At 42.9% G+C, this 21,042-nt stretch overlaps 1 protein-coding gene across 2 annotated transcripts in view; it reads left to right on the top strand.

Moving 5' to 3' along the window:
* Positions 1 to 249: 249 nt before the first annotated feature.
* BPGM (bisphosphoglycerate mutase) overlaps positions 250 to 21,042 on the top strand; it is a 31,615-nt gene continuing 10,822 nt past the window's right edge. Inside the window, exons 1-2 of one of the 2 annotated variants that reach the window (XM_040260903.1) lie at positions 250 to 383; positions 12,099 to 12,760. In XM_040260903.1, the coding sequence (XP_040116837.1) occupies positions 12,160 to 12,760 (601 nt within the window). In that variant the 5' untranslated portion in view covers positions 250 to 383; positions 12,099 to 12,159. Of the gene's footprint in view, positions 384 to 10,792; positions 10,981 to 12,098; positions 12,761 to 21,042 lie in introns of those variants that run through there. The other variant, XM_040260904.1, reaches the window with a different exon arrangement.

Consider the following 21,042-nt stretch of genomic DNA (forward strand, 5'->3'; position numbering starts at 1 on the left):
AGCTCCTGAGGTTTAGCTATTGCCCAGGCGACGCTCCGGGTTTTGTTTTTCTACGTCCCCGCCGGAACAAGCCCGCCCACTAGCGTCAGACCTAGCTCCTCACTGGTCCGGAAGTGTGCTCGTCTCCTCAAAGAACCAATCAAAATCTCACTTTCTACTCAGGGGATTTGAAAAACGGAAAAGACCTTGACCTGTTCCTGGGAGTAGGGCGGGGGTGTGAATGATTGACAACTCGACTCTCCAATAGTCAGAGCCCTAGGACCTGCCCCTTCTGGCTCCAGGGCTAGAAAAGAGAGTCGATGCCGGCCGCAGTGATGAGCCTTGGGAGACGCCGGCTGTTCGGGTTTTCCGAGGAGCGGCTGCTACTGGTGGCCTTTTTGCAGGTGAGTGGTGGCTGTTGTTAATAGTGCTGTTGCGAAGGTTTTCCATTTGTCAGTGATGTGGTGGTTTATTTCAGCGCGCTGGAGGGCCAGTTTCTTTCCTCCCCAGGTTCAGTCTGTGGTGGGAGTCTGGCACTCGCACGCCCACCCCTCAAGCTCCGACCCTCACTTATCCCCCAGGTCCCGCTCAGCTGTCCCTTTCTCAGAATAAGCCTGTCTAGTCTGTCAACGGAAAGGAGGACCCCGCGTTGGTAGTGGTGTCTTGACGGCAAGAATAAACAAGTGATACTCTATTCCCCTGGATGTCTCAGGTACCGGGTGTCAGTCAGAGCCCCGGCCATCGTAGGACTCCCCCTGAAAGGGCGCTTCCGTGTGTTTTCAGGGCCTTGGCGCTATATTGAGGGCGATGGCAGACTTGGCCCTTGAAGGCTCAGTAGATAGAAAAAACCTGAACGTCATGAAAGGAGAAAGGTAAATATCTGCAGTGGTTTCATGGAGGGTTCAAATCTGGAACTAAATCACAGGTTCTTCGAACCACTACAAATGAAAAAAATAAGTGTATTTCTTCTTCTTTCCAAGGGATGAGGGCCATGTTCCTGGAGAAAGAGAGTAGAAATGCCAAATGGAAGTGAAATTCACAGTTGAGTTTTGAGGAATAATTGGTTGTTGGCTAACTTACTATAACTCTCATTACCTTACCGCCTCCCAAATTATGGAGGCTTAATGGCTTGTAAGTGGTATCAGAATGTTAACTGCCTACTTTGGGGGGGGGGGGCGGGAAATCAGATGCAATCTTTCACCAGTAGTTTCTAGGGTTTTCTATAATGAAAGCAGAACACATGTCATTTTGTCTTTTAAAACTGCCTCCCCTGAGGCCAGGGGACTAGGTTTGTTCCATCCTTGTATTCCTATGCACCTCACATACCACAGATGCTACTCAATTGTGGTGGGGTTTAGAGAAGCATGATTCAATCAAATGGTCTTGTGGAAGGAGCTCCGAGTTGGCAGTCAAGACACCTGGGTTTAGTCTTGAAGTTGTGTGATCTTAGTGAAGTGAAAGTGACTCAGTCATGTCTGACTCTTTGCAACCCCATGGGCTATACAGTCCGTGGAATTCTCCACACCAGAATACTGGATTGGGTAGCCTTTCCCTTCTCCAGGGAATCTTCCCAACCCAAGGATTGAACCCAGGTCTCCCACATTGCAGGAGGATTCTTTACTGGCTGAGCCACAAGGGAAGCCCAAGAATACTGGAGTGGGTAGCCTATCCCTTCTCCAGGGAATCTTCCTGACCCAGGAATCAAACCAGATTCTCCTGCATGCAGGCAGATTCTTTACCAACTGAGCTACCAGGTGTAATCTTTCAATTATCTGACTCTTAACTTCTGCCTCTTTAAAAAGTGGGTGTTGCATTAGATTATTTCTGAGGTCCATGCCTGTGTTCAAAGTCTGTTTTAAACTAAAGATTCTTAAACATTTTCCACCACAAGTACATCAGCAAAATCTCATTACAGTAAATTCCTAACCAGTCTGTTAGCAAACAAAAGCTCCCAGCTACAAGGGTCGTACCTGGTTCTTTTGTGTCCATATTTAAACCAAACCAAGTGGGTCATTGTAGAAAATTTGGTCGTTGTCCAGAATGAACATTGTATAGAAGTAAAACAGAAAATGTCATCCTTTACTCCCCACTACTCAGAGACAGCTGCTGTTGGTGTCTGGGTAGATCTTTTAGTCTCTCTTCCTCTTTTGCTTTCTATGGTTGTTTGAAATTAAGTGGCACATTTCATTTTAAATTTATATTAAGTAATGACATCTAAATTCAGCCACACCTTCATCTTTGTCTTGTGCCTAGAGCACAGAGGACACACCAGCGTCTGAACTAATGATGGGTTACCTGAACATCCTTGGAATGAAATCTGGTGTGAAGGGATATTTGTGTGGGGAAATAGGACTAAAAGTATCACTGAATAACAAGACTCTTTAACTGAAACGTGGCCACAAATATGAAAAAAACATAGTTTATACAATGTAAAATTAATGTTAGCCACTTTACCAAAGCATGTGACTTATAGAATATCACTTAGTATTTGCTATGCTTCTAGGACTGTATCTTACCATCAATACCCCTGCCCTGAAACACATACAGCATTGGATTGCATTCCTCCTTCCCCTATCTAATTTAACCTTTTCTCCTTACCCCCACCCTCATTTTATTTTATCCCCAGCTTTTGTTTCTGCTCATACCATCAGCAAGGTAGGATCACTTTCAAGGGCCTGAGGTCTGTATCAGTCTTCATGTGTTAGTCAAAGTCTGTGCCATTCAACCCAGAATACCTTGTATTCTTTGGTAGGGCGCTTCACCATCATCTCATTTAGTATTCCTCGTAGCCCCTTGAGAAACAGTAATTTCATTATCCTCATCTTTATGGACCGGGAACCTGAGGTGCAGCAGATAACTTAAATAGTCAAGATGACACTGTCATTAAGTAGCAGAGCTGGGACTAAAGTCTAGGTTTCTTGACTTCACACTTTTGGGATTTGGTGGAAATGGTTTGTTTTGACACAAATGCTACTACTGTAGGGGAATAAGTAACCAGAGATAGGAAGGAGACGTCTTGAATGGGTATTCCTCACATGAGTGATGCCATGCCAGATGGAACAAGCCACATGCCCCACGCACACACATCTCATTGCTGGACACTTCCCTGTGAATAAGGGTCTACCTGCTATGGTTTGTTACCTCTGTAACATGGGGTCAGTCAGGGCTGTTAGAAGGTATAAAGTTGGAGAATGACAGAGTAATAGTGTCTGGAAAACACCTATAAGTAATAGAGTTTGCTCCTGGTAAAATAGTTGTTCTTATAATGCAAATGCAAATGGAAAAATTACCATTCAAGCTTTTGGAAAAGTAATAGATGAGGAACAGGAGGTACTTTTGGATATTGGCATGTTTGAACTTTTCATATTGAGCTGGGCTTGGAGAATCAGGAACTGAGCTCCAGATTTCGTTTCCCTTAAGAACTGTTCCTTTTTAATTTATCAGAAACTTGATTAACCTCTCTTTTTTCTGTCCTCAAGTCTAGCCAGTCTATCTTCTGTAGAGCCAGATCCCTAATGCAGTGGGGGTTGAGAGTCATTCAGAGCTGCATAGTGAGGATTTAGACCTCCAAGTGGTGCAAACATGGAAACACCCAAATAGTCTAGGGTAGCATTTGAATATTTATTATTGAAGAGAAAGCTTTGGATCAATGCAACTCTGGCTCTGCATCCCTTATTTTATATTGCTTCAACATTCTATCATTAATCACATTTCTTACTCAGTTTTTGGAAACAGAAAACAAGCTGAGACTGGACTTTATCCTATAATTTTCCCCACCTGTTCATGAGTTGCCAGGTATGTATTCACTTGAAGTGTGAAGCACTGTGACAGTTTATAAAGATGTCTAATAAAAGTAAAGCATGTCAAAATGACATTATATTTTTGAAGTTGGTTAACAAGATGAATAATTTTTTTTTCCTTATTTTTCTATCTTGAACCCGTTATTAAGTAATTTGATGAAGCAAAATAAACTACTCAGACTGATTTAAATGTGCTCAGTATTGTCTTATGTGAAGGATTAAAAACAGTTATGAATGGGATTCCATTATTCAAAGTACTTGCAGTGCTGGCCAAGAATAAAATAAGGTGATTTTAATAATGTTGGGATTATCCTATGACAGGATGCTTAAATGTTCAAAATGCTGATGTGATTAGTAGATCTGAGTAATCTCAGCTACACCAGGGTTTAGGAAGCTAAGACCTTCTGGCCTACTATCTTTCCAGCCCACAAGCTATGAATGGCTTTTGCATTTTTTTAATGGTTGAAATAGGTCAAAGAATAACAATATTTCACGTGCATGGAAATTATATGAAATTCTCATTTCCTTATCCATATGTAAAAGACAGAAAGTTCCAGTATGTTTATTGGAACATAGCCTTATTTGTTCGTATATGCATTGTTTATGACTGTTTTCAACTACAGTGGCAGAATTGAGTGATTTTGTGATATCGCCCACAAAACCTAAAAAATTTACTCTTGGACCTTTTACAGAAAAAGTTGCCCCCCCCCCTTTTTTTTTGCCTCCAGCTAAGCTGGAGTGTCTCTCACATCATCGCCTTCATCCCATTTCAACAGCAATTATGCTGCCCCAGGTCTTCCTTAAATGTTACCTTCAGAATAGTTGCAAAAGATTCATAAGTATTCACATACATTTCCCTTACTTGTAAATGCTGCCTGATCCTCCTAAAATACACATTATTAAAGCTTTAATGATGTCCCAGTACTTGCAGAATAACCTATATTCTTTGGCACAATGTCTTTCCTTGGCCACTATTCAGCCTTATCTTTCTAGACTAGTGTCCTCCTACTTCCTTATTATACCCTATACTTAGTATAGGGTGATCATATAATTTTCCAGATGGGACCTTCAAGTGTGAAAAGGGCCCTATAATCATTATGTTGGGGAAACAGGTCTAAAGCAAGACTGTTCTAGGCAAACCAGTTTGCATGGTTCTCCATAAATACCCATTCCCTTACCTCTACTCACGGTTCCCTTAGACAAGAATTCCTTAACATCTTAACATAAATCTTAAACATCTTTTCAAATCCAGCTTAAATAGTGCCATGTCCACGAGGCATTATTCAAAACAAAACAAAAACAAAAACAACTCCTTTTCCGTCTTCCTTATACATCAAGTGCTTTCTCGTGCTGTGGATTACTCTCTGCTGTTGTGATACACACACGTCACTTTTCCCCCATTAGTCCCTTGGAGGCATCATTCATGTTCGATTCTCTGTTCCTCCCAGGCGTAGCTTTATGCCATGTTCAAATGAGATTTGCAGCACATGTTTGAAGAATGAGTTGTTTGACCAGACAGGGCAGACTGATGAATATCTGGGGCTGTCAATGGAGGTACATCATCCATTTTTAATGTAATTAAAGTCATGAGAAAAGTTGGGTTTCCAGGGTTGGAAGACAGAGCCTTGGGGGCCCATATGGTAGTAAAGCAGAGTGGGTCAGGGCATATGTATAGGCATTGGGGTCCAGGCTGGCCTGATATTGAACTCCTGCTCTGCCACTTACAGTCTTTGTCCTCTTGAGCAAGTTAGCCTCTCCTGAGTGTCTGCATCTATAAAATAGGAGTAATTGTAGTAACCTGTCCATAGAATTGTGGTTGAGAATTCAAATCATCCCAAGCACACGATGAGCACTCCAAGAAGGGTAGCGGCCGTGGCGTCATACAGGCTTCCCTGGTGGCTCAGATGGTAAAGAATCTGCCTGCAGTGCAGGAGACCCAGGTTCAATCCCTGGGTAGGGAAGGTATGCTATGCTTCACCATCCCTACTGTTGCCAACAGGTGGGCAGCACCAGGAGGTAACGATAGAAGAGGTGGGAGAAATGCAGCCCTGAAGTCTTAGAAGAATTTTTCTTCCCTTGATGGAAGTGCTTAGCTTCAGAGGGGTCAAAGCAGTGAGAGTCCTGAGTGAAGATGGTCTCCACTCACTAAGAAGTGACGAATCAGCAGTCTTCTGAGACACTGTTTCAGTAGAGTGGGCAAGGTACAAGGTAGGTGTCAGACGACTAAAAATAATGGCCAGAAGGAAGGGAGTAACAGCCAGAAGGAAGGGAGTAACAGCCAAGAGGAAGGGGCAGGAAGAGGAGTTGCAGAGTCATGTAAAAGATACATTTGCTTAGTATTTTTTTTTCTTTGAGCCACATCATATTTTAAAAAGGATGGCACCCTGAAGTGTGGTCACTCAGTGACCTGTGTGCCCCCTTGGGGGTATGAAGTAAATCATTGACTAAAATCAGCGCTTAATTCAAGTGCCAATAACCCTTGCTGAGAGGATAAATGAGGACCTTTAAAAAGAATAGTTTTTAATTCTTAGCATGGCCCCTCTTTCTAAGTTGGGGGTGTCTGTTGCCTGATTCGACATTGTGCCTTGAGGTTCTCACGAGCAGTCACACGCCGAGCCCTCCTTTATACTCACCTTGTTTGTGAGCATCTCATGAAATGTCTGCCTGGGTTGGAAAGACAAGCTGTGACTGGAGATGCTCCTGTGAAGTGAAGCCAAGTGAGCCTAGATGCTCACACCCAGACTCGCAAGTCTTCCATGATGAGGTAGAAAGAGCATGGGTGTCAGAGGCACAGGGCCTGGATGACAGCTCCAGTTTCATCTAATGCTTCTGTGTTTTTTAACAAATCAATCTGTTTTCTCTGTACATATTGTTAAGGCCATTTAAGAACATACTAAACTGTAACAGATACAAAAATATGATGGATGATTGTTCTTGGCTCTGCCCTTGCCATCAAATATATTGGAATTCTTGAGTTAAATCTTGCCTGGAAAATCCCATGGACAGAGGAACCTGGTAGGCTACAGTCCATGGGGTTGCAAAGAGTTGGACACGACTGAGCGACTTTACTTACTTAACCTGCCAACTGACTGTTGATTTGTTTTTTTGGCCATACCGTGTGACATGTGAGATCTTAGTTCCAACCAGAGATGGAACCCACACTGCCTGCAGTAGAAGGGTGGAGTCTTAACCACTGGATTGCCAGAGATGTACCCAGCTGACTGTACTATGCTTTGGCAGTTACCACAAATACTACTGGACTTCCCAGCTGGCATAGTGATAAAGAATCTGCCTGCCAATGCAGGAGATGTCAGAGATGTGGGTTCAATCCCTGGGCTGGGAAGATCCCTTGGACTAGGAAATGGCAACCCCTTCCAATATTCTTACCGGGAAAATTACATGGGCAGAGGAGCCTGGCAGCCAACAGTCCATGGGGTCGCAAAGAATTGGACATGACTCTGAATACTCATTGCACCACGCTTAGCCTTATTAACACAGTCTAATCATTTTTGCTTGTCTTTGACTCAGTCAATACACCTACTAAGTACCTAGTGTGTGTCAAGAGTCATGTTGGGTTCCAGAGATAGGCAGTGAGTCATCAGCTGTAATGCAGGTTACAGGGTACACAGACCGGGAACAAGCGATCGGTCACAGTGCCCCATTGCAACTGCACCCAGTGTCATAAAGCAGGGGCCTGTGGGAAGGCACTTCACCACTTTCAATAGGTGAGAAAGAAGGGCATACCCAGAAGTCTGAAGGCATCATCCTCAAACCAGCAGCATCAGCATCACCTGGAATCTTGTTATACCCACCCCAGACCTACTCATTCAGGCTGTGGAAATGGGGCCCAGGAATCTGAAACAGTTCTCTTGGTGATTGTAATGCTCATTAAAGTTTGAGAAAGCACCAGCCTAGAGGAAATAACATTTAAACTAAGCTCTATGGTCACACCATTCAATATAGTAACCATTGGCTATGGAGCCCTTGAAACTTGGCTAGTTCAAAGTGAGTTGTGCTTTAAGTATAAAATGGAGATCAGGTTTCAAAGACTTACTAGGAAAAAACACCTCTAATTATTTTATATAGATCATAAGTTAGAATGATAATCCTTTGAAACTAAAGGGTTAAATAAAATGAATTATTACAATTTCACCTACTTTTTTCTGCTTAATATGACTTTTAGAAAGTTTAAAATTACCAATTTTAAAAAGCCGATTATATGTGGCTCGAATTACATTTTGGTTGGACACAGCTGATGACTGGTGGGTCCAAAAAGCAGAGTGGGATTGAAGTGGCAGTGGAGGGGAGGTGATGATGGTTAAGGCTTCTGTGTAAACTACAGACTATGCAGAGTTCCTGAGGCCAGAAAGAACATGGTATGTTAAGGAAATAAAACCAAAGCCCTACTGGTCATATTAAGGATTTTGAGTTTTGTCCTAAGATCAACAGGAAGTAATTTGAGGGTTTTAAACAGGGTACTCAATTTTCAGGAAGTTTGTAGCTAATACATGAGAGTAAGATAACTACGGCTGAATATTGCACGACTCTCAGAATCAAAGCTCCCTGCTCCTGCCCAGAAGATGGTGGGGGTAGAGGCATTTGGTCAGGCGATACCATCAAGAGGGAGGGAGCAGGACCCTGACCATCAGCTGCCTCCACTCCAGGATATGAGGCACAAATACCCCTGCTAAAGGGAAAAGCAGACACCTGGGAATAGTTTTGTGCTCAGTTCATTTTCAGCTTGGTCAATGTTGAGAGCTGGAGGAAACATTCCAGAAGAGTCCAAAGTTGAGTAGGAGTTTGATTACAGAGCTGGGACTCTGCAAGGCACTGGCAAAGGTCTGGTGAAGGGAGGGTCGGGGACAAGGAAGCCTGGCATATGTGGGGATTAGCACATTTGAAAAAGTGCACCGGACAACCACAGAGAAAGGGCCTGGATTAGAGCCTGGAGGCCTGGGCTCTGACCAGCTCCAGGAGTTGGGGGGGGGTTCCCATTCACCTGTGACCTGGAGGAACTTCCCCTTTAAGTCACAGGTCATACACTAGCAGACTCAAGCTACTCTCAGACAGGTCTTATTTAGCTCATGTTTTTTAAAATGTATTCTAGTTAGTTGCTAGTATTTGTATTGAATATCACATGAAATTACATTTCCAGTTCTTTTGAAAATTGGAAAATTGAGGACCTCAGTTCCTCAGTCTCACAGAGAAATGGGCTGGAGCTAAGTAGTAGCTACTCCTTTCATTTTTCCTATGAACTTTTAAGCTGAAATGATCATGTTACAAAAAAAAAATTATATACTCTTCAAAACAGAATCCCCAAGTTCTTTCTGGTCTGAGTCTTGCATTCTCTCCAGTCTTCTGTTTCCAGCAGCCCTCAGCTTTTCTTTGTTCTCCAGAAAAGTTCTAGAATGGTACCCTTAGCTCAGTGAGACTAAATTATACAGATGCTAGGGCTTCCCTGGTGGCTCAGAGGTTAAAGCGTCTGCCTGCAATGCAGGAGACCTGGGTTCGATCCCTGGGTTGGAAAGATCCCCTGGAGAAGGAAATGGCAATCCACCCCAGCATTCTTGCCTGGAGAATCCCATGGACTGAGGAGCCTAGTGGGCTACAGTCCACGGAGTCGCAGAGTCGGACACGACTGAGCGACTTCACTTTCACTTTCCATCCATGTGTCAATGTGCATGAGTTGCATCCATCAGAGAAGCACATATGTTCTCTGCAGTTCAGCAGTGTTCCCATGACCCCTGCAGCCCCACACAGATCTGCAGCCCCTGCCTGAAACTTTAAATGAAACTGACAGCAGTGTTGTATTTGTTGGTAAACACTTGGCATACCAGCTCCCACAGAGACTGAATCATAGAGATTGCAAGCTGGAAACCTCAACAGCTCCTTTGTAAATATTCAGCCATTAATTAAATGGCAAAGGTCAGTTGATAGCAAGGAGGAGAGAGGGAAGGGGTTTTGTTGACCTGAAGTAGATGCCCCAGCTCAGTATCTTATCCTGCGTTTGCCCTCTGTGCACCATAATAAGGGGCTGATGTATTTGTAGTGGCTGTAGCACTATTTCTCTGCTCCAGTGTATGTATTTTGAGAGGGAAGAAACAGAAATTGTCTTATTTCTTAAAGTAAACAAATAGAGCTGATTAAAATACTGTAAAGCTTCGTGATAGGTGCCTGAGTGTTTGTGATGTTATTGCTACACCTTTTTCCCCCTCAGAATAGTTCCTCATCAAAAGATGATGAAGAGGTGCATCTGCCTACAATATTTGTGCATCACACCTTCTTCGTTTGAATTGAAAAATAACTTCTTTGCTATAAGGAGCTTCTTGGTTGATAAGACACAGTAAGGGCTGAGGTAGAGAACCGTTGACAGCTTCTCTTTTCTCCATCCCCCTCCACCACCACCACCAAAACCAGAGCAGTAAATAAAATGTTGCATGGGCATGGATCCAGTTTTTGATGGGCCTGAAGCTTCTAGCACTTAGTGGATTGGGGTGGACTATTCAAAAAAACAATATCCAAGTGTCTTTCTTTTGCTGATTAAACACACATACACATTCTCATCCATGTGAATTCGTTAATTGGTCTCTCCCAAAGCCTTAGAAGTAGTTTGTTCAAGTGAGGGGCCCTAAAGCTTGAGCTTCATTCGTTTCATGAATACTCCACTTCCAGGTACCAGTAATCACCTAGCCAAACACTGCCTAGCTGCCTTGCCTCCCATTTTCAGTTTTCTGCCCCTCGATGCCCATCTGGGTTGAGGGGAGAGGCATCGTTCTCCCTCTGGAAAGTCTCAGCTCTGCAAGGTACCTTCACCTGCGTCCTGAGCCCAGGCTCTTCCAGTAACCTGATGCTTCCCTGTTGCACACACACTGAATAAAGGGCAGACTTCACTGATGTCCGATGAGAAGGGAAGGTCGTAACCCTAATTGCTGTCGCCTTTCAACCACTTGCAGATCATCTCCATCTGCTTCTTCCCTCGGGTCTGCTCTCGGCCCTCTGAAATTGGAAGCTTTGTTGTAAAGACTTTCCCCCCACTTCAGAATCTCTCGGAATTAACTAAGGAGAGGAAGAAATGAGATCCAGATTTCAATTAACTTCGTCACTGATTATTATATAACTGTGGGCGAATCACAGTTTAAGTGGGACAGAGTATCTCCAGTTCATGGAAGTTGTCAAGAATGGCAGAAGACCAGGCCCTGATGTTTGTATAATCTGTACCCCCTGGTGTGGAAGGTGCTGGGCACAAAAACCGAGTCGCATTTGTCAGTGTGGAAGTGTCCGTTGAAAGGCCAGCGAGGCAGGCTGGTGCAGCCAGGCTGCAGATTTTCTCCAGGGGACAGAGTGGGCCCAGATTTCTGGGCTAGCAGCTTCAGTTAGGGGGTTCAGAAACACTCCAGGGTTGCCTGTCCCACCTTACTAGAGTCTTCCTCTGCGACGTGTATAGGACAGAGGGTTGAGAGGAGGAGATGTGGCCTCCTTATCTGTGTGCTTCCTCTCACTCCTACAGACCTGCTCCTGGTAGTCTGTTTCTACAGGCAGCATCTCTCAGCTGCTTGATTTGATAGCTTGTTTTGTATCCAGTTTTATTTTATTTATAAAAACTGTCATCTTGAGTCAGGTGAGAGATTATTTATGTAACTACCATATTGGATGCTAAGGTTGATTGAAGTCATCTTAGTATTGTTTAAATGTTGAACTTAGATTTTCTTGTGTGTGTGTGTGTGTGTGTGTGGTGTAGAGTATGGCATTAAAGAACCAGTTTTCTCCACTTGGTGATTTACATACCGGGTGAATGTGGTGGTTTATTGAATTAGCATGTTTAATAACTTCTATAATAAGATGAGACTGTAAATATTTATTTCTTCACCAAAGGGAAAACAGAATGAGAAGGGTGTTCCTTCAGTCTTGAGTCAGCTTCCCAAAGCTGGGAGTTCCCAGCTACAAGTCATCGTTTTAGACATGTACAACTCATTCTATTAAATCCTCTCTTCTGTAAGCAGGAACTGCCTTTCTATCTGATGGAAATGTAGCATGCCATTAGAATGAAGTGTTCTGTTGTTTTACGTCATCCAATTAACATATACTATCTAACCATCAGAAAATGTAAGTCAGCTAACTAGGTTCCCTGTAATTATCTGTAGACTCTGCCCATATGTGCCATAGTGTGTATGGGTTACTGGATGCCTGATGTCAAAACGGTTCAAGGAATCATTCCAGTGTATTTTACAAACTGGCTGTTGGAAAGTTGTGCTTCCACTCCCAGGTAGTCATTTGAATGAAACATATAACTTTTATACTTCTTGTTTCTTCTCCATCTAGATATATTGTTGTCACTGAACACTGGCCCTTTGGAAAGCCCTAGGGAAGCTCAGCCATCAATATGTCCAAGTACAAACTGATTATGTTAAGACATGGAGAGGGTGCCTGGAATAAAGAGAACCGTTTTTGTAGCTGGGTGGATCAGAAACTCAACAGTGACGGACTGGAGGAAGCGCGGAACTGTGGGAAGCAACTCAAAGCACTAAACTTTGAGTTTGATCTCGTGTTCACATCCATCCTGAACCGGTCCATCCACACAGCCTGGCTGATCCTGGAAGAGCTGGGGCAGGAGTGGGTTCCCGTGGAGAGCTCCTGGCGTCTCAACGAGCGTCACTACGGAGCCTTGATCAGTCTCAACAGGGAGCAGATGGCGTTGAATCACGGCGAGGAGCAAGTGAGGCTGTGGAGAAGGAGCTACAACGTGACCCCTCCTCCCATCGATGAGTCCCATCCTTACTACCACGAAATCTACAATGACCGGAAGTATAAAGTGTGTGATGTGCCTTTGGATCAGCTGCCACGATCCGAGAGCTTAAAGGATGTTCTGGAGAGACTCCTTCCCTATTGGAATGAGAGGATTGCTCCTGAAGTATTACGTGGTAAAACCGTTCTGATATCTGCTCATGGAAATAGCTGCCGGGCACTCCTGAAATATCTGGAAGGTACCATCTTCATGCTATTACTAACCAGGTCTTAGTCCAGAAAGAACATGGTTTCTAAACTAATAATGCACAGTTTACATTATAGACTTTCCTTCCCTATCACCTTTTGTCGCTTCAGTCGTTCAAGGATTGTTTGGTTTTATCAGAAATCCTGGGTCTTTTACGTTTGTATTATTTGCTCTAACTTCAGCAAGCCTCAGAATCGCCTGAAGGGAGGGAGCACTTGGACCACCCCTGGTTTCCGGCCCCACTCTTGGAGCCTGTAGGCCCGAGGTGTGGCTCCATAATTTGCTTTTCCAAAGAATTTTCAGGTGATGCTGATACTGCTGCTCAGGCTTCTCCAAGTGCTTGAGAAGCACTGATTTAAAAGATTATGTGTCTTGTTGTAACCAGGTAAGAGGAGGCTGGGGAGGGAAGAGGTTTCTGTAGAAATGGTATGCAGGGTACATTTCTTTTGCTGTTGGTTGTTTAGTGTTCCACAATAAGTAAAATTATATAGATTTTATGTTCTTCCAGCTTTAAACAACCATTGCTGTGTTTTCAGACGTAGGTTTCCTGGTAATTGTTTTGTTCCAGTCTTCTCTTTCCAGACCAGATTTAGTCATCGACTGGGAGAAAGTTCAGGAGAAGGAAAAGAAAATGATGGCTTATTAGAGATAATCAGTAGCTTTAATTTTAATTCCTTGATGTTGTGTTCCAAAAAGTACTGTTGTTACCTATCTCTTAAGTAACATAACTCTTCAGAGGACTCAAGCTCACCAGTTTGGGGCACCGTGATTGCACTGTGACATCTTCAGGGGTTTTCTCTCTCCTTTCTCCCTTCACTCCATAATCCCGGTTGTGGTTGTTCAGTGGAGTCCGACTCTTTGCGACCCCATGGACTGCAGCACTCCAGGCTTCCCTGTCTTTCACCATCTTCTGGTGCTTGCTCAAACTCATGTCCATCGAGCTGGTGATGCCATCCAACCATCTTCTTCTTTGTTGTCCCCTTCTCCTCCTGCCTTCAATCTTTCCCAGCATCAGGGTCTTTTCTAATGAGTTAGCTCTTCACATCAGGTGGCCAAAGAATTGGAGCTTCAGCATCAGTCCTTCCAAAGAATATTCAGGACTGATCTCCTTTAGGATGGGCTGGTTGGATCTCCTTGCAGTCCAAGGGACTTCAAGAGTCTTCTCCAACACCACAGTTCAAAAGCATCAGTTCTTTGGTGCTCAGCCTTCTGTATGGTCCAACTCTCACATCCATACATGACTACTGAACAAACCATAGCTTTGACTATATGAACCTTTGTCGGCAATGTCTCTGCTTTTTAATACACTGTCTAGGTTTGTCATAGCTTTTCTTCCAAGGAGCAAGCGTCTTTTAATTTCATGACTGTAGTCACCATCTGCAGTGATTTTGGAGCCCAAGAAAATAAAGTCTGTCACTGTTTCCATTGTTTCCCCATGTATTTGCCATTAAGTGATGGGACCAGATGCCATGATCTTAGTTGTTTGAATGTTGAGTTTTAAGCCAGCTTTTTCACTCTCCTCTTTCACCACCATCAAGAGGCTCTTTAGTTCTTCTTCGCTTTCTGCCATAAGGGTGGTGTCATCTGCATATCTGAGGTTATTAATATTTCTCCCTGCATTCTTGATTCCAGCTTGTGCTTCATGCAGCCCAGCATTTTTTGCATGATGTGCTCCGCATATAAGTTAAATAAGCAGGGTGACAACATACAGTCTTGATGCACTCGTTTCCCAAATAATCTGGATGGTTGTGCCTTTTGTGTGATGGGTTCTGTCTGGTGTTTTCATGTCTCTTGTCACTGTCAGCAGTTAGCTCACTGGCATTAGAATGCATTTCTCCAACATTCCCTTTTCATTCTGCTTTGCTTTTCTATACGAGGCTGTGAAAAATGAAAAGGTTGACAATGCACATGAAATAAATGAAGATAGGTTATTGTTAACAAAATGAAGTGATCTTTATGAGATTTTAATGTAAACCTTTTAGCATGTGTTTTTTTCCCCCTCTAATTTTTATAACATGGCCAAGAGCCAAGTCATTACTTGTATACCTGACATCCATTCCTTGTGCAGAGATCTGAAATCTATAGACTTTATTAGCTGTTAAAAACTTTATTGGCCAGGCATGGTCCTTGATCTGTTTATGTGTGGGTATGTGTGTGTATCTTATTTACTCAACTGTATAAAGAGTTTTATTCTTCCTTGTTCAGAATAGTCAGATATTTGATTAAATATGTATATATAACTTCATCATTACTGGGTTTATTATAGTACTTTATTGTTTGAAGAAGAGTTGAGGCTCCTTTCAGGAGAATAACAAACCGAAATTCAGAATTTCAAAGTTTCTACCAGAAGATGTATTCTCTTCTCCCCAGACTAATTCCTTTTTTCCATAGATGGAATTTAGATCTCTCTGTGGCCAGATTCCCTTCCTTCAAGAAACTGCCATCATCTCCTTACAGATCCTCTTCTCTTCCCATCTCAGAAATCCTCCTTTTAAAGACAATTTCCTCCTGTCTGGTACTATTTACTCTTTGCCTATCTTCACGTTTAGAGCGCTTAGATTATTCTACAGCCCCGACCGTAGCTTACTCTAATACCCCCTTCTATTAGTGCATTGGTAATTTAACCATTTGTTATTACTCTTTTTTGAAAAATATAGGAAGGCTTAATAAATTGTGGTTAGGAGGATTGCCATCTTGGTTGGGTTGGAGAGAGAATTACTCGTCAAGGGCAAGGTAATGCATAGAAGAGCTGACTGTATTTGAGGGAGGTTTGAAATCACTAATAATTTATTGAAAAAACCAAATGATACAGCTTTTTGAGAAAACAATCTGGCAGTTCCTTTATGGTGAAACAATGATCCAACAGTTCTACCCCTAGATACAGTCCTGTATTCATTTCCTAGGGTGACTGTAACAAAGGACCCCTAACTGGGTGGCTTAGAGAAACAGATAATAATTGTCTCACCGTCCTGGGAGCTGGAAGTCCTAAATCAAAGTATTGGCAGGGTCCTGCTCCCCCTAATGGCTGTAGGAGAGAATCTTGTCTTGCCTCTTGTAGTTTCTGGTGTTTGCCAGAAATCTGTCACATTCCTAGCTTGTAGAAGCATCAGTGCAAGCCTCCGTCTTCACTTGGGGTTCTCCCTGTGTGTCTCTGCATCTTGTCCAAATTTTCCTATTTATAAGGACACCCAAAATATTGCACTGGAGCCTAACCCAGTGACCTCATTTTGACATGATGACCTCAATAAAAACTCATTTCTAAGTGAGATCACATTCTGAGGTGCTGGAGGTTACCTTCAAAATACAGTCAAGTTCATAACAATACCTAAGAGAAATGAAAACGTATGTCCAAACAAAAACTTGTACACAAACTTTCAAAGCAGCATTATTCATAAAAGACAAAATGTAGAAGCAACCCAAATGCCCATCAATGGGTGATTGGACAGATGAAATATGTAGTATGTCCATACAATTAAATATTATTCAGCATTAAAAATAATTAGTGAACATGCTATAATGTGGATGAGCTTCGATATCATTATTACATGAAAGAACTTAATCACAAAGGATCACATATTGTAGGATTGTATTGGTATAAAATCTCCAGGATAAGCAAATCTATATAGACATAAAATAGATTGTTTGTCTCCTGGGACTGAGTTGGAGAGGAAGAGGGTGGAGTGAAGAGTGACTGCTGATACATGCAGGGTTTCTTTTTGGGGTGGTGAAAATATTCTAAAACTGTGGTGATGTTTGCACAACTCTGAATATGCTAAAAGCCATTGTATACGTTAAATGGGTCAGTTGTATGTGGTATGGTATGTGAATTACTAAAGCTACAAAATAATTTAATCAATGAGACTTAAAAATGAGAGGATTTGAAATAGCCCTGGAAAGCAATAGTTTGGGGCAAATACATGGAAGTGACAGGTAACAAAGGAGATATGCACGGATGTGGAGTATAGAATAAATTACAAAATTAAAACACAGCTTTGACCACTGGGGCAGAAATGGATTTATAGGCATTACTGAGGCTTCCCTGGTGTCTCAGACGGTAAAGAATCCGCCTGCAATGCAAGAGACCTGGGTTCGATCCCTGGGTTGGGAAGATCCCCTGGAGAACGGAATGGCAACCCATTCCAGTATTCTTACCTGGAGAATCCCCATGGACAGAGGAGCCTGGTGGGCGACAGTCCATGGGGTCACAAAGAGTCAGACACGATTGAGTGAGAAATTAGTGGGCATTTGTTCTTACGCTTCATTTAACTTTTCTTGTGAAGGTCTTTCTTCCTTTAATTTGGATTGTATGGAACTAACTTACCTTTCAGAGATTAATGAAGTAGTCCCTTAAATTATAACTCCTATCCTATCACTGTAAACAGGCTGTATAGAAAATGTTTTCATTTGGGGAATAACTGATTTAAAACAGCAGTGTTCATGCTCGAAGAGGTCAGTTATACAAAGAATAGAAGGTACGTGTAGAGAAAGGTATAAGGCTGGCAGATGTCTGCAGGAGAAGAGAAGGGAGGTATATGGGAGGGAGATAGGGAAGGTAGAAATGGTAGGGTTGGTAACCAGGAAGTATGCCAGACATTCGGAGGGGGGGAAAATTGGCAGAAAAACCAGAATATACCATTAGGCACAAGCCAATAGCTGGGGAAGCAAATGAGTGAAGATTGCAGTTTGTCCATAGGAAGTCTTTTTTTTTAATTATTTATTTTAATTGGAGTCTAATTACGTTACATTGTTGTGGTGGTTTTTGCCATACATTGACATGAATCAGGGGAAGTCTTAAGAGTGGTTTGTGATCTTGGCTCCCCCATCCTTGGGAGGAGAACAACTTTGTTCCCTTTTGGTCTATAGTACCCCCTGGTGGTACTGTTGTTAAGATTCATCAAGGTTCTTTGCTGTTGCTAAGATTCCCTGTAGTAACTTCCATGCCTAACATGGAAGAAAATGACTTAATGTGCTAGAAATAGACTGGACTAGATTTTAGGATCACATCATAAATTATTTGTTATCTCTTGTTTTAGGGATCCTCTAATGCTAATTCCCTCTACTAAAATTTCTGTTACAGTGTATGTTGAAAAATAAGATCCAAGTATTCTATGCCACAGCTCCAAGAATTAAGCATAAGTCACTTTTTAAAGATCAGAAGAAAGTGTTTATTTCTTCCGTGTCATTTCTGATAATTTAGTGAAATCACAGCCCTTTAAACAATTTATTGTAGATGTATATGCTCACTGGAATAGGAATGTCAACATTAGCCATCTTATATGTATTAACCTGCGAGAGTTCATGGGTGAAGGCCACATGTGTTGTCTTGGTTGCTTCAGTCATGTCCATCTCTTTGGGGCCCCATGGACTATAGTTTGCCAGGCTCCTCTGTCCATGGAATTCTCCAGGCAAGAATACTGGAGTGGGTAGACGTTCTTTTCTCCAAGGGGTCTTCCCAACCCAGAGATTTAACCAGGGTCTCCTGCTTTGCTGGTGGATCTTCTTGGAAGGTTAGGAGACCTAATTTTCATGTGGTACTTGATAAATTCTCAATCTAAAAAAAAAAAAAAGTTCTATTGAATTTGGGCAATATCTTGATTCTGGGAAAGAGAGAAGGCAGGAGAAGGGGATGACAGAGGACGAGGTGGTTCGACGGCATCACCGACTCAGTGGACATGAGTTTGAGCAAGCTCCAGGAGGTGGCGCAGGACAGGGAGGCCTGGCATGCTGCAGCCTGTGGGGTCACAGAGGCGGACACAACTGAGCCCCTGAGCAACAACAAACTGAATTCAGATACTGACTTTCCACGATTCCAAAAATTAAGTGAATCTCGCTTACTTTAAGAGCTTCCCAAGGGGCGCAATGGTAAAGAATTTGCCTGCTAATGCAGAGATATAGGAGACGAGGGTTCAATCTGTGAGTCAGGAAGATCCCCTAGAGTAGAAAGTGGCAACCCACTCCAGTATTCTTGCCTGGAAAACTCCATAGGCAGAGGAGTCTGGTGGTTTACAGTCCATGGGATTGCAGAGAGTCGGACATGACTGAGCAAGAGGCACACACACCCTTACTTTAAGGGGGAAAATACAAGATTTTTCTAATAGAAAGAGGTGACTGGCCAATTTATTTGTGTGTATATGTGCTTATTGTGTTAAAAAAGTGTAAAGGACTTCCCTGGTGGTCCAGTGGTTAAGAGTCTGCCTGCCAGTGGAGGAGACACGGGTTCAGTCCCTGGCCCAGGAAGACTCCGCGTGTGGTGGGGCCGACTAAGCCCATGCATCACAACTGCTGAGCCCATGTGCCGGGAGGCTGTGCTCTGCGACAGGAGAAGCCGCCACAGTGAGAAGCGTGTGCCCCAGACTAGAGAGTAGGGCCCGCTTGCTGCAACCAGAGAAAGCCCTCATGCAACAGTGAAGATATTTTTTTGAAAAGCCATAAAATTTACCATCTTAATTGCTGATTTATTTTTACTGTGAATTTATATTACTATACATCCCCCTGTCTTTGATTAATGTCTGTTACCCTGGTACAGTTATTCACAGCATCTCCTTTCACTTTCTAAAGGGCCCCAGCTTGGATGATAAATTTTATGGTCATCTTATTATAAAGGTTATACATCTTTATTAAGAATGAATCTTTGAAATGGGTGTGACCAGATTCCATATTCCCTATAAGTACAAAAGTTGCTAAATTCTTTGCATTGGTCACAAAGGTAAAAATGAATGTTGTTGTAGACTGATCTGAATCCTAGTCCTATTTTCTAGATATGTTTATGTAAAATTCTCCCCTTCAAACAGGATCTTTCAAGGAAGTGGGCAATTTCCCCCCATACTGTTCTTAAATTGTTTGACACACTTAAAGCATCTTACCTTCTGTTGGGCAGAGTACGGTAACTGATAGAATCGATGACAGCATACTGTCTTACAGAAATACCTTATTGTAACTTTGGATTGGAAAGAATGATAAGCCAGTCATGGAACTAATTGGGAAATTGGTCTGCCCTGAAGTCTCCAAGGGCCTTAAGATCTTTTGGCTAAAAGTATACACGTTACTCATCTACTCTAGATTGTATATACCCTGATAATGGAGAAAGTTCCTAAGATGTTATTTTGTTTCTCAAATATTTGGTGCTATGATTTTATCCTGCTGCTGCTGCTAAGCCACTTCAGTCGTGTCCGACTCTGTGCAACCCCGTAGACGGCAGCCCACCAGGCTCCTCGGTCCCTGGGATTCTCCAGGCAAGAACACTGGAGTAGGTTGCCATCTCCTTCTCCAATGCATGAAACTGAAAAGTGAAAGTGAAGTCGCTCAGTCGTGTCCGACTCTATGAGACCCCATGGACAGCAGCCCACTAGGCTCCTCTGTCCACAGGATTCTCTAGGCAAGAACACTAGAGTGGGTTGCCGTTTCCTTCTCTTGATTCTATCCTACAGTCAGTCAAATCCTGCCTGTGGAAAAGAAGACAGGTGCTGTTGAATTAAAGTAAAACCCAGACAGATCTCACGGCTTAGCCATGACCATGATAAGTAGGTGGGGTTGTGAACGAAGCCCAAACCCAGTTCACTAAGTCTGCCCTTACCACATGCTGCTGCTCCTGCTCCTGCTAAGTTGCTTCAGTCGTGTCCGACTCTGCGCAACCCCGTAGACGGCAGCCTACCAGGCTCCTCCGTCCACAGGATACTTACCACCTGAGCTGTTTTAGTTTTTTCCTGAAAAGTAGCCCTTCCCTTGATCTGTTCTGTTTGGAATACTGTTATGAAAAGCTGACTCGAGTATCTTTGGCAAGAAAAGTATAAAAAGGTAATTTCATGCAACTAATTGAGTCTTATTTTATTATGGTTTTACATTGTGGGTTGTGAATGACACTCCCTGGTACAGCTATACAAGATGGCCCTTGTTTGAGTGCATGCCGTGAGCTAAACACAGTTCTAGGCATTTTGCATACATGTTTCTGGTAGGAATTAGAACAAGTGTTTGAACTTACTGGAACTTACTTGCTTTGTTTCTATGTACTCTGCTATTTAGTGCAGCCAAGTCATGTTTTTTCATTTTTAAAATTTATTTCTGGCTGTGCTGGATCTTTGCTGCTACGTGGGCTCTTCTTTAGCTGTGGCAAGAGGGGGCTGCTCCCTGGTTGCAGTGTGTGGGTTTCTCATTGCACTGGCTTCTCTTGTTCCAGAACACAGGCTCGAGGGTGCGTGGCCTCCAGTAGTTGCAGCGTGTGGGCTCAGTTGCTGTGATGCGTGGGGTTAGTTTTTCCACTGCATGTGGGATCTTCCC

This window comes from Oryx dammah, unplaced genomic scaffold (genome assembly GCF_014754425.2).
Source record: "Oryx dammah isolate SB20612 unplaced genomic scaffold, SCBI_Odam_1.1 HiC_scaffold_18, whole genome shotgun sequence".
Taxonomy (NCBI): domain Eukaryota; kingdom Metazoa; phylum Chordata; class Mammalia; order Artiodactyla; family Bovidae; genus Oryx; species Oryx dammah.